Genomic DNA, 14,094 nt, shown 5'->3' on the forward strand with positions numbered 1-14,094 from the left:
GCCCCAAAATCTCTCTCAGGCTTCTAGATTCCATTCAAAAGAATGGTAGTTAAGTTAATTAATGACCCATTTTTAACAAAGTCTCCTACTCTGTCTCATAGACTTTCTGTTTCTGCTGCATGCTTTTTCTATAGATATTTTTATTGGCACTGTTCTTCTGAATTGGCTTCTATAATTCCTGCTCTCTCTCTCTCTCTCTCTCTCTCTCTCTCTCTCTCTCTCTCTCTCTCCCTTCCAAACCAGTCCAAACACATGCTGCAACCACTCAGCATCCATTTTATTGTCCAACTTCAAACTCACAGAACCAACTTTTCTTCTTCCTCATTTATTTCTTCAAGTTCTGTTTTCTGGAACAACCTCATTTCATATGTATTTCCTTAAAATTACAATCTACAGATATTGAAGTGTAATGTGAACAAGTATCTTCTTTCATCTTCCCAACCTTCAACCCATGCATGATATTAAATACTATAGGTTCTAATACCTCTTATGTTTGAGGTTTTCATAAAAAAACAAAAACAATATGTGAACATTGCTGAAATGTTAAAACTAATTTCACTACTCTGACAAATGTTCAGGCATACACTTACCATAATGTAAAGCTGTTTGGCCATCTTTATCCTTATTGTAAATGGATATAAAAGAAAAAAATATTAATTTAAAGAAAGTCATGGAAGAATAATAAATAATAAGAAAAATTATAAAATAAAATAATTTGAATATGAATTCTCATACTTATACCAATCCATAACAAGACTAAAAAGCATCTCATCCCCCCCCCACACACACTTCCAGTTTCCAGAGTACCGGAGAACTCTGGTTCTTGGTGTCTCTGGAAACTGCAAATACTCAGGTACTCAAGAACTAATCTTTTATGAAAGAGTAGTTCTATTCTTGCTTGTTGTGTTTATATCACCATATTGAATTATGTTTGTTGCTAAATGGAAAATTTTGACTCACTAAATAAAGTGCATTTCAAAGAAGTAACATTTTAATGATGTTCAGATTATTAGCCTTCCTTCTTTTTAATTTAATTGCTTCCATATGAAAATTTAAATATGCAGAAGAGAGAAACAAGTTGTTTCTCAAGACGTTATCAAAATTACTACCACTATATCTGTCTGAATTGTACACTGTTTATTTAAGCTGAAAGGCAGAAATAGTTTTTTTTTTTTTTTTTTTTATCTAAAAAGCTGAAAGGTAGGTTTGTGTACTTTGAGGCAAAAACAAGTGCATTGCTCTAAGGAGAAAATTAATAAAGAATTTAAATAAAAATATATAATAAATAAAAAAAAATAAACCAATTATAAATAATTACATTGACTGACATGTCAGGCAAAGCTATTATGTTTATTATTGTTTTACCAGTTGCAGCTAGGCCAGGAGATAAAAACACAGCTAGCCTGACAGGCAGCAAACACATTAAATAAAATATATATACAATAATAATAGCCCTCTATGGATTAGGCAAAAACTCGAGATAAAAGAAGCAAACATTAAATTATGGGGAGAAAAAGATAGTAAAAGGATGGCAACAGAAGTTGCTTTGATTCTGGAAAGTAAAGGCACAAAAATAAGACTGACCAGATTGATTGGTTGGATTTCAATTTTATTGGTACAAAAGCGACAAAGGCTATGGCGTGCCATGACTATGCCATAAAAATACAAATGAATAAAAGATATATTGTAACCTTACAGAAAGGTTACAACTCAAAAATTGTAAATACATAAAATCGAAAAGAAAAAAAAAAAAAAACAATGGCTAAAAACAAATGCCCAATACTATATATATCGCTAAATATTAATAGTTTGTAAAAATTTAAAAACATATCACACGTGGTTATTGTGTGATAAAATCTGACTGTGTATAAGGCTCATTCAGATGGGTAAAAAGCAGTAAAACACATATCATTAATATCTGGGCATTCTATTAAAATATGTTTCACAGATAAAACTGTGTCACAGGAGGATCATCAGCCCTTAGCAAATATGAATTTGTCAGATGACTGTGTCCTATGTGGGTTCAGGCAAAAACAACTTCCTCCTTAAGATTCCTGTGCAGACTAGACTGCCACGGTTCAATTACAGGCTTTATATCATGTAATTTATTTGTAGGCTGTCTATCCCACAAATTCTGCCACTGAGAGTGAATCTTTTCATGTAGTCTGTATAGGGAACTGACGGGCAACCATTAGTAGAGGCATATGATGCAAGAAAGCAAGCTTATGCAGCATCAGCCAAAAAAAAAAAAAAAAAATAATAATAATAAATTTAAAAAAAACCACTCCCATTTCACCCCTCCAATTCATTTGAAATACCTGTCTAGCTAAGCCTTAAATTTATTTAGGCTATCAACTTACACAACAAGAGATGGAAGTCTGTTCCACCAACCAACTACCTGCTGGCTAAAGGCAAATTTCCACACATCTCTCCTACATATGTCTTTCCTCAATTTGAATTTATGCCCTCTCAGGTGATTATTCTGAGCAAGAGGGAAATCCCATTGGCATTGAGCATGCTCAAACCATTCAAGGCTTTATACACTTCTATCAGATCACCTCACCGGTGCCTAGTCTCCAGACACTGTAATTTGCAAACTTAAGCCTTTCTTCGGGAGAGCAACCCTTTGTTCCCTTCACTAATCTTGTTGCCCTTCTCTTGACTCATTCCAGCAGCTCTACATCCTTCTTAAAACGAGGCCTCCAGACCTGTAAACAGTACTCAAGGTGTGGCCTGACCATTGCCTTATACAAGGGAATATCATGTAATTTATCACCTCCCTATCCCTGCTAGAAAAATTCCTGTATATCATTGACAATACACCATGAGCTACTCTTGCAGCCCGTCTGCACTGCCCAGAGAACTTCATATCTGCCTGCACAATTACTCCCAGGTCCTTTTCATTCTCTACCACTGTCAGTGTAGTACCACAGAGTTGATACGTTGCTTTGGGGTTACTGTTTCCCATATGTAGTACTTTACATTTGTCAATGTTAAACTTCATTTGCCACCTCTCAGCCCATCTGCTCAACCTTTCCAGATCCTGTTGCAGCAGCATAGCGTAGTGTCCTTAACAACCCTGCCAACTTTTGTATTGTCTGCAAACTTGGACATTAAGCTTGATATACCATCATCAATATCATTTATAAATACAGAAAACAACAATGGACCCAACACTGAACCCTGAGGAACTCCACTAATAACATTAGTCCATGATGAGCAGTGTCCACTGATTACCACTCTCTGTCTTCTCCCCTCAACCATCCCTTTGTCCATAGCAGCAATTTGCCTCCAATGCCACACTGCTCCAATTTGTGCAGTAGTCTTCCATTTGCAACAGTATCAAAAGCCTTTCTAAGATCCAAATATATAATATCAAAGTTATTCCATGCATCCAGTTCTTTTGTGACTGCATCATAGTATCCAATCAAATTGGTCAGGCAAGGCTCTCCCTTAACAAAACCATGCTGTGTGCAAGCTATAACTGAAGTCTTGTCTAGATGATCCTGCAGTGCTTCTTTAACTAGTACCTCCATTAATTTTCCTGGAACAGAAGTTAAACTCACAGGTCTATAATTACTTGTGTCAGCCTTTGATCCTCCTTTGTGAATTGTGGTCACATTTGCACATCTCCAGTCTATGAGTACCTCCCCTGAGTCCAAAGAAGCTCTCATAATTATAGCTAAGGGTTTGCTTACTTCCTTTGCTGCCTCCTTTAATATAACTGGATAGATCCCATCCACCCCGGGTGGCTTTTTTATGTTTATCCTCAACAATTTCTCCTCCACTTTTCTCTCAGTTATTACAAAATCAACTAGCTCACTGCCAGAGTTTACTTCACCTCTGGCATTCCCCTTCCTGAATAACTCCTCATGTGTGAATGTAGATGCAAAATACTCTTTTAGTTTGTTAGTCACCTGAGCAGGATCCTCAACTGTTGAACCATCAATATCCAGTGGACCAATCTGATTCATCCCTTTCCTTCTAGCGATTACATAGGTAAAGAACTCTTTTTTGTTTTTCTTTGCATCCTTTGCCAAGGATTTCTCATAATCTGCCTCTGCCTACCTAATCTTCTTTGTGACTTGGTTACAGACCAGCTTATATCTATCATAAGCTTCCATGTCACCCATTAATTTATATGTATCCGATGCATTTTTCTTCTCTGCCATATGTCTCATGTCTCATTAGTTCATCTGACATCCATTTAGGCCTAAACCTTGAACAATATTTCTTAGTTGGTACGTAAAGCCTAGTAGCTTCCAAGATAAGTTCTTTGAATCCTTCCCATTTTGAATTCGCTGTTGGTAACATCGTCAGTTGGTCCCACTGTATAGAATTTAAATACTGTCTCAGACCATCATAGTCGCCTTTACAAAAGCAAAAACCCTTCCCTTTACCCCTGATGGTAGTTACCTCTTTGAGTAAATCCCACTTCAGCACACTGTGATCACTGCCACCTAGTGGTTCCGTTATCTGCAGATTCTTAATGCATGAAGAATCACTACTGATAATCAGATCAAGAGTATTACTCCCTCTAGTTGCCTCCCGAACATGCTGATGTAGAAAACAATCATCCAATAAATCCACAAAAGCCTTGCTAGCTAGTGTGTGAGTGATCAACCCACAAATTCCAGTCAATATCTGTCAAATTAAAATCCCCCATTATAAGACTCTCTGATTTACTGGCCCACTCTATTTCCCTGTACAGTTTCTTATTATACTCATCAGAGTCATTAGGCCTATAGCACACTCCTACTCTCAATTTTGATCTCCCAATGCTTATGTCACACCAAACCGACTCTACACTGCACTGTCTAGCGATGTCGACTGGCTTCACTTCCTTGGATTTTATGTGTTTCTTAACTAATAGCATAACCCCTCCTCCCTTCCTATCCTGTTTATCCTTTCTGTACATATTGTACTCCCCAAATTCTAGTTCTGCATTCCTTATATCTGTGTGACACCATGTCTCTGATATCCCAACAATATCTGCCTTTGATGTTTTGAGCAATACTTCAAATTCATCAAATTTATTTACCAAACTTCTAGGACTGGTGTACACGCAAGTATACATGCACCTGTTCCTATTCTTAGCTACCCTAACACAACCCATGTGTTTAATTGTACCGTAATGACTCCCAGGATGCTGCTCATTCCAATAGAAGCAGTGCGAGAATCACTTTCACCTCTGCCAGTTGCTACTGTTAATCTATTAGTCCTTGTATCCCCCGAAGCTAGCAGTTTTCCGACTCACCTAACACTGCCTCGATAGCATCAGCAAATATTCTTGCACCCTTTCTATTTAAGTGTATCCCATCCCTGTAGAAGCAGTCTCTTCTGTTAACAAGTACAGACCAGGCTGAAAAAAATTCTACACTTTGAGCCTTTAACAATCTTTCCAGGACCGAATTGATCGACAAAGCTCTCATCATATACTCCCTCCTATCATGTCTGGGTAGAATTGCAGACACTTTCAAATTCAACCCTAATTCATGGCTTTTTTTCAACAATGACCTATACTTGTTAAGTAATTCTGCTGGTCTCCTACTCTTAATATCATTAGTACCAACGTGTACAATTATATCACTCTTTGTGCCCTTAAAAGATGATATCCGCTCTATAAAGTCATCAACCTTTGCCCCCGGCAGACATAACTTGGTCCTGTTCCACCTATCCTTTTTGCAAAGGATGTTCCCCGTTTCCCTGACAATAGAGTCACCAACAACTACTAGTGGGAATTGTTTACAGAAACAACCACTATTATTAGTGGGAATTGTTGATTTGGCTGCAGTGCCAGCCAAATCATTTTCTCTAATCCCAATGTGGCTGGGAATCCGGCAGAAGCAGATGTTGTATTCACGTTGATGGAGAGAATAGATCTTCTGCTGAATTTGAGAGAGAACTGGGTGACGGTTGTCTCACCGACAGTAAAGCCTGTACGATACTTAAAGAATCAGAATACAGAATGAACCATTGGTACTGGCATTTATTAATGTGATCTAAGGCTAACTCTATAGTGTGCAGCTCTGCAGTAAACATGCTGCATTCAGGGAGAATCTGCTCTGATATGGTGGTGTCCAGAAAGACAGCAGCAGATCCTACATATGATTCTGACTTCAAGCTGTCTGTTGTTGTTGTTGTTTATGGGGTTTTAAGTGCAATGGCTACTTAGGCCATATTGCACTTAGAAAAGTGATTCATACTGCCTGTTTGGTTCATGTAGAAGCAATTAGAAACAGCTATATAGTCCTATTCGTTTTAGGAAGGAGAAGAATTCTGCGATGTTTGATTTTTCGCCTATGATATGGCTAAGTGACAAAGGTACCTTAAGCTTGCTAGAGAACTGAATGACACTAGTCGAGCAATATGATACAGAGTACATTCTAGAAGTATGTGTTTGACTGTAAGTGGTGTATGACAATGATTACACTGAGGAGGGTCATTACCTGACAGGAGGAACAAATGAGTTAAATGAGTATGACCGATTCTGGCTCTGGTTAGGATTACTTCTTCTTGTCTGTTTGCAATGAGGCTAGAAGCCCATAATTTTGGTACAGGTTTAATTTGAAAAAGTTTATTATGAATTTGTGCTTGCCATTGTAGAGTCCATTGACCTTTACATATACTTCGGATCTTCATTTTATAATCTGTGAACGGTACTAAGGAATTTGTTGGGCTGCTCTCGATGGATGTTTGGCAGCATCATCCGCAATTTCATTTCCTGGTATTCCAGTATGGCCAGGTATCCAGCAGAAAATAACCTTTTGTTGGCGCTCTCTCAGACGTATCAACTCTGTTCTAATGAGCTTTAATAGAGGGCGAGTAAATGGGAAGTTGTTTTGCAAGGCTAATAAGGAACTCTGCGAGTCTGTGTAAATTAAGCTCTTTTGAATTGACATATGGAAAATACTTTCTATAGCAAGCTTTATGGCATATAATTCAGTCGTGTAACTACTGCACTCTGTTGGGAGAGATAGAGAAATGATAGTATCAGGGAGTATTACTGCTGCGCCTGATCCACTCTCAGACTTCGATCCATCTGTATAAATTTTAGCGAAGTCAGGATAACGTTGAGTATGCGTATTGTGGAGCTGTTGGATGTTAATATCTGATAGAGAGTGTTTACCCCACTGGTAGAAATAACTGTCGCAAGATGGCATGATGACAGACCATGGAGGATCTATAGGATCTTGTAAGATTTTATTGAAGTGTATATCCCAATCTTCTGCTAGCTGTTTTAGCCTAATACCAGCAGGCCGAACTGTCTGTGGTTTGTTTCTATAGAAGGTTATTAACTGTGGATTGTAGAGTATTGGCCAATTAGGATGGGTCATCTGGCTTTGGATCTTGGTTGCATAATTCAGCAGCAGCAGCATCTTTCTCCTGATATTTAGGGGAGGTTCATGAGCTTCAACATACAAACTTTGCACTGGAGATGTTCTGAACGCACCTAGTGCTGTTCTGAGAGCTGAATGTTGAATAGGATTGAGGCGAGATAAAGCGCTCTCCCTAGCAGAATCGAAGACAGGGGCACCGTAGTCCAGTCGAGATCTGATTATGGATCTATATAAATGTAGCAGGCTTTGGCGATCTGCTCCCCATGTTGTGGCTGATAAGACTCTTAGTATGTTCAGTTTTTTTTGACAAGTAGTGCGGAGATGTTCAAAGTGCTTTTGGAAATTTAACTTACTTATTGTCAAAGAACAATCCTAGTAGACGAGTACAGTTAGCTATGGGAAGAGGATGGTTATTCAAGTGTAGCTCAGGTTCAGGATGCATATTTCGTCTGGGACAGAAGTGTATGGCAGTAGATTTCTGGCTGGATAGTCTATAACCATTTTGTGTCATCCATGTCAGGATGCGATTCATTGATATTTGAAGTTGACGTTCAATGTAATGCATGTTTTGGGAATGACAGGAAATCGAGAGATCATCTGCGAATAGGTATGAATCCACAGTTTTCGGAATGAGTTCAATTATATGATTTATTCTCATTGCAAACAAGGTAGCGCTGAGAACAGATCCTTGTGGAATTCCTTCTTCTTGGATAAAGATTTTAGAGGGTTACCCGATAACGAACATGAAAGGATCTCCGTTGAAGAAAATTTTGGATAAAATATGATAAATTACCTCTCAGGCCAAGAGAATGTAGATCCTTTAAGATTCCAAAACGCCACGTAGTGTCAAAGGCTTTCTCAACATCAAGACTGACCATGACGAGATGTTCCTTTTTGATGAAAGCATTTCTGATATTGGTCTCGGCTTTGATCATAAGATCCAATGAAGATCGGTTTTTCCGGAATCCAAATTGTTTGTTACTCATCAAGTTTTGAGACTCGAGGAACCAGGTGAGACAGCGATGTATCATTTTCTCAAGAGTTTTGCTGAGACAGCTGGTGAGTGATATCGGTCTGTAATTTTGAGAAACCGAATGATCTTTACTGGGTTTTGCAATCGGTATTACATAAGAATGACTCCAGGAGCTGGGGAAGGTATGTTAAGAAAAAATTCGATTATAAAATATGAGCAGCGAAAAGAGTGATCTTTGGTCCAGATTTCGGAGCATTACATAATATAACCAATCAGGGCCAGCAGCACTGTTTCTTGAGTTGGTAAGAACTTGCTGTAGCTTGAACATGGTAAATGGCTGATTATAAGATAAAGCAGAATTGTCAGTGTAATTCAGTTTGGATCTCTCTGCAACTGTTTTACGTTTTTGGAATGATTGATCATAAGCATTACAAGAAGACAACAGAAAAAATACAATTCCCAGTGCATTTGATATATCTGTGGGATTAGAGAGTTCTTGTCCATTCCAGTTTAGTAGCGGGGTGGATAGAGGTGGAAATTTATTGTTTAAACATTTTATTTTTCTCCAGATTAATCTGATATCGGTATTTTTATTAACTGATGAGGCGAATTTAATCCAAGTTTCTTTTTTTGCTTTGCGTCTGATGTAGCGAGCTTTAGCTCTGAGCCGTTTATAGTTAATAAAATTGAGGGTGGTAGGATTTTTGCGGAAAAGATTCCATGCTTTGTTTTTCTCTTTTTTTGCATTATTGCAATCTTCATTCCACCAGTAATTTATTTTTCATCTATTTCTTGCTTGATATTGAGGTATGGTGACTGATGCAGCTGCCAGGATTTGAGTCGTGATGTGCTCAGTAACACTATTGATGGAATCGGTCTGAATGATATCGTTGTCAAATGAGATGTGCGATCTGTATTTTGCCTAGTCAGCTTTTGAAAATTTCCATTTAATTGGACTTTCTGTTGGGTATGAACAGGATGTTTGAACAGGATTTTGCAGATTAATGGATAATGGTCGCTACTATAAGGATCACTCAGAGGTATCCAATCTATACTTGGAAAGAGTATTGGGGAACATATGGAAAGGTCTATAGCAGATGTTGAGCCAGTAGGGAGATGCACATATGTAGGAGACCCAGTATTCAGTAATGTTAAATTCTGCCTATCGATCAACGTTTCGATAAGCTTACCTCGTCTGTCTGAGGTGGGGGAACCCCATAATGGGTGATGTGCATTAAAGTCTCCTAGTAAACAAAACGGTGATGGTAACTGCATAACAAGATCTTCAAGTTCCTGAAAAGTATACTGATGTTTAGGCGGAAGATAAATGGAAACCAATGTCAAAGTAATACCACTAACAACAAGCGTGGCAACGGCTTCTAAGGATGTTTGTAAGGGAATACGTCTGGAGGGGATGCTTGAATCCATGAGTATCGCTACTCCGCCATGAACGTTATTGGAGACAGCCCTGTCTTGCCTGAATACAGTGTAATTTTTGATTGTAACTGAGACCAGTGATGTCAAATTAGTTTCTTGCAAGCACATTGCAAGAGGTTTATAGTGATGAATTATTTCATTTCATGAAATGAAATGATTCTGCGAAGACCTCTACAGTTCCATTGGATAATATTACTGCGAAGACCTCTACAGTTCCATTGGATAATATGTTGCATTATTTGGTTTTGTAAGAGGAAGATGAATCTGTCTGCTTTTTATGCGTAGGTTGTTTGTGACGGTCAGATTTAGATTTTTCTTTTCTAGGAAAATTAGGGCGTCCTGAATCATTTTTATCCTCCATATTTCCATCTGCATATAATTCAAGAAAATCTTCTTGGTTGGGCATATCATCAGTATCCATGCTTGTTGGTTGTTTCACCTCCACACTATCTGATTTATGCAATTTTTCTGCCAATGTATTGTGGGATATGTTCTGAGTTGGAATTGTGAGTGGCGTATTATTACTTTGGTCCACTAACTGTGATTCAGATGTAGGCTGAGTTGATAGTACTGATCGAGCCCAGTCGGTGATCGATTTGTCTGGAGAGACTGACACTTCTGTTTGACATGCTACTGATTTGTAACTATGGGCAGCCGAAGCATAAGTAGTTTTTGGAATACTTGATTTTACTTGTCTTATAGCTTCTTGAAAAGATACTTTATTTTCTGTCTTGTATTTCTGTATTTTTTTCCCTAACTTCCAAAGATCACAATCTTTGGAGTAGGCTGGATGATTGCCCTTGCAATTAGGACACTGCGGAGTTTGTGCCTTGCATTCAGATTGAGTGTGAGTTTTGCAACCGCAGTTTGGACATGTTGCATCTCCACGGCATGCTGTCTGGGAGTGGCCAAATTTCTGACATTTGTAGCATCTCAGAGGGTTCGGGATATAGGGCCGAACACAACAGTTTAAATAGCCTGCTTTGACTGAGGATGGTAGATTCGGCGAACTAAAGGTTAAAATTATGCTACGGGTTGGGACTAAGGTGCCGTCTTTTTGTATCGTGATTCTCTTGGCCTGAGTTACATTTTGATCTTTTAGTTCCTGAATTATTTCTTCCTCGGAAACGTTCAATAGGTCCCATTCATTGATCACTCCCTTGGAAGAATTCAGGGTGTTATGTGGAGTGACTTGAATTGGAATTCCACTTAAAGATGAAAGTTTTAACAGGAGGTCAGAGTGTCTTGGAAGAGAGGTCTCTATTAGCAAGTCACCAGATTGAAGACATTTCACCATTTTTGGAGATGCTGCTGCATTTACAAGGCATCGTTGTATGATGAAAGGTGAAAGCTTGCTGACAGGTTGTCAAGATAGAGAATGGATAATCAGGAAAGTTGGAGCTTCCTGCTTGTTTGCATCCTTTTTTTAGTCTTTTCGACAATGAGAAGTCATGATCAGTTTCGTGGTTGTCATGTTGCGAGCTCTTTGGCTCTAATCGTGGAAAATCATTTGTATCCATGTTTACTCCTTTTAGCCCTGGGAGAAGGACTTTCTTCTCCCAGACTACCAGACCCGCCACGTGGAGGCAGGAGCATTGCCACCAGTGACCAAGCAGTTATTAAGATTAGTAGAGTGAGTTGGTATTTAATATAAATACTAAAGAAGAAAGGTAGATTCCCTTTCTGGGTTCTTACTTAAGATTTTTTAAGCAAAGAACCACTTTAAGTGAACAAAACAGAAGAAAATCGCACAACAAAAATAGAACTATATCACTTTCAAAGATCACTTTATAAGTCACAGGGAAAAATTGCTTGTCACTATCGCTTGGCACTCGGGGCTTCAAGCTGTCAGTGTAAACTGCCAGGAAGTCAGAATGTTCAGGCTCAGTGTGCTGAACATTTTGGGGAACTTTTCCCAGTTTTTAAGGGAAAAGTTACAAGTTGGAACGTGAGCATGCCAGGGTGGAATGGCCTGCTTTGGTGTTTAGGCAACCTTGTCTACCTTGATTTCAAGTTCTCCAAGTAGCTCTTGGATACAAACAACCAAATGATGATTGGCAGTCTGGCAGGTGTTGTGTTGTATAAACTTTCCCATATCGTGGCTCAAAAAGGATGGCCACATAGGATGGTCTGGTAGGGATTTCAGTTTTAAAGCACCTAGAGACATAACTTTAATGCTTTAGAGACATAACTGCTTAAGTTGAAGCAATAACAGTGGTTCATGTGCTTCAACACATAGGATCTGGATAGAGGACTTTGATATGCTCCAGTAGCAATATGACGAGCCTGATGATGGACAGGCTCCAGCGATTGGAGTAACTGTCTTTGGCTGAATTGTATACCAGGGACCTGTAATCTAGTCTGGATCGTACAATTGTACGATAAATGCACAGTAGGATGCACTGGTCCGCATCCCAAGATGAGGACAGAGAATACTGCTTCTACAGGGATGGGATACACTTAAATAGAAAGGGTGCAAGAATATTTGCTGATGCTACGAGGCAGTGTTAGGTGGGTCGGAAAACTGCTAGATTGGGGGGGATACATGGACTAATAGATTAACAGTAGCCACTGGCAGAGGTGAAAGAGATTCTTGCACTGCTTCTATTGGAATGAGCAGAAGCCTGAAAAACAAGATGCAGGATATTTCAGAGACTGCTGGGAGTCATTGGGGTATAAGTAACACATGGGTTGTGTTAGGGTAGCTAAGAATAGAAACAGGTGCATGTATACTTGCATGTAGTTTAGTAAATAAATTTGATGAATTTGAGGTATTGCTCAAAACATCAAAGGCAGATATTGTTGGGATTTCAGAGATGTGGTGTCACACAGATATAAGGAATGCAGAACTGAAATTTGGGGAGTACAACGTCTACAGAAAGGAAAGACAGGATAGGAAGGGAGGAGGGGTTATGCTATTAGTTAAGAAACACACAAAATCCAAGGAAGTGAAGCCAGTCGACATCGCTGGACAGTGCAGTGTCGAGTCAGTTTGGTGTGACATAAGCATTGGGAGATCAAAATTGAGAGTAGGAGTGCGCTATAGGCCTAATGACTCTGATTAGTATAATAAGAAACTGTACAGGGAAATAGAGTGGGCCAGTAAATCAGAGAGTCTTATAATGGGGGATTTTAATTTCCCAGATACTGACTGGAATTTGGGGGCTGGTCACTCACACACTAGCAAGGCTTTTGTGGATTTATTGGATGATTGTTTCCTACATCAGCATGTTCGGGAGGTAATTAGAGGGAGTAATACTCTTGATTTGATTATCAGTAGTGATTCTTCATGCATTAAGAATCTGCAGATAAAGAACCACTAGGTGGCAGTGATCAGAGTGTGCTGAAGTGGATTTACTCAAAGAGGTAACTACCATTAGGGATAAAGGGAAGGGTTATTGCTTTCGTAAAGGTGACTACGATGGACTGAGACAGTATTTAAATTCTATACAGTGGGACCAACCGATGATGTTAACAACAGCAAATTCAAAATGGGAAGCATTCAAAGAACTAATCTTGGAAGCTACTAGGCTTTACATACCAATTAAGAAATTTTGTTCAAGGTTTAGGCCTAAATGGATGTCAGATGAACTAATGAGACATATGGCAGAGAAAACAAATGCATGGGATACATACAAATTAACACGTGACACAGAAGCCTATGATAGATACAAGTTGATCTGTAACCAAGTTACAAAGGAGGTTAGGCAGGCGAAGGCAGATTACGAGAAATCTTTTGCAAGGGATGCAAAGAAAAACAGCAAAGAGTTCTTTACCTGTGTAATCGCTAGAAGGAAGGGGATGAATCAGATTGGTCCACTCGATATCGATGGGTCAACTGTTGATAATCCTGCTCAGGTAGTTAACAAACTAAATGAATATTTTGCATCGACAATCACACATGAGGAGTTATTCAGCGAGGGGAATGCCAGAGGTGTATTTAACTCCGGCAGTAAGCTAGAGAATCTTGTAATAACTGAGAGTAAAGTGGAGGAGAAATTGTTGAAGATAAATACAAGAAAGGCACCTGGGGTGGATCGGATCTATCCAGTTATATTAAAGGAGGCAGCAAAGGAAGTAAGCAATCTTTTAGCCATAATTATGAGAGCTTCCTTGGACTCAGGGGAGGTACCCACAGACTGGAGATGTGCAAATGTAACCCCAATTCACAAAGGAGGATCAAAGACTGACAAGTAATTATAGACCTGTGAGTTTAACTTCTGTTCCAGGAAAATTAATGGAGGCACTGGTTAAAGAAGCACTGCAGGATCATCTTGACAAGAATTCAGTTATAGCTCAGACACAGCATGGTTTTGTTAAGGGTAGGTCTTGTCTGACCAATTT

The 14,094-nt window shown here is 39.0% G+C and overlaps 1 protein-coding gene across 1 annotated transcript in view; it reads right to left on the bottom strand.

Moving 5' to 3' along the window:
* LOC150089546 (acyl-CoA-binding domain-containing protein 6-like) overlaps window positions 1-14,094 on the bottom strand; it is a 231,478-nt gene that overhangs the window by 13,244 nt on the left and 204,140 nt on the right. The window contains exon 7 of the mRNA XM_090368663.1: window positions 591-621. Within this exon, the coding sequence (XP_090224789.1) occupies window positions 591-621 (31 nt within the window). The remainder of the gene's footprint in view (window positions 1-590; window positions 622-14,094) is intronic.

Source organism: Mastigoproctus giganteus, chromosome 2 (genome assembly GCF_048544385.1).
Source record: "Mastigoproctus giganteus isolate SK-2022 chromosome 2, ASM4854438v1, whole genome shotgun sequence".
Lineage (NCBI taxonomy): Eukaryota > Metazoa > Arthropoda > Arachnida > Uropygi > Thelyphonidae > Mastigoproctus > Mastigoproctus giganteus.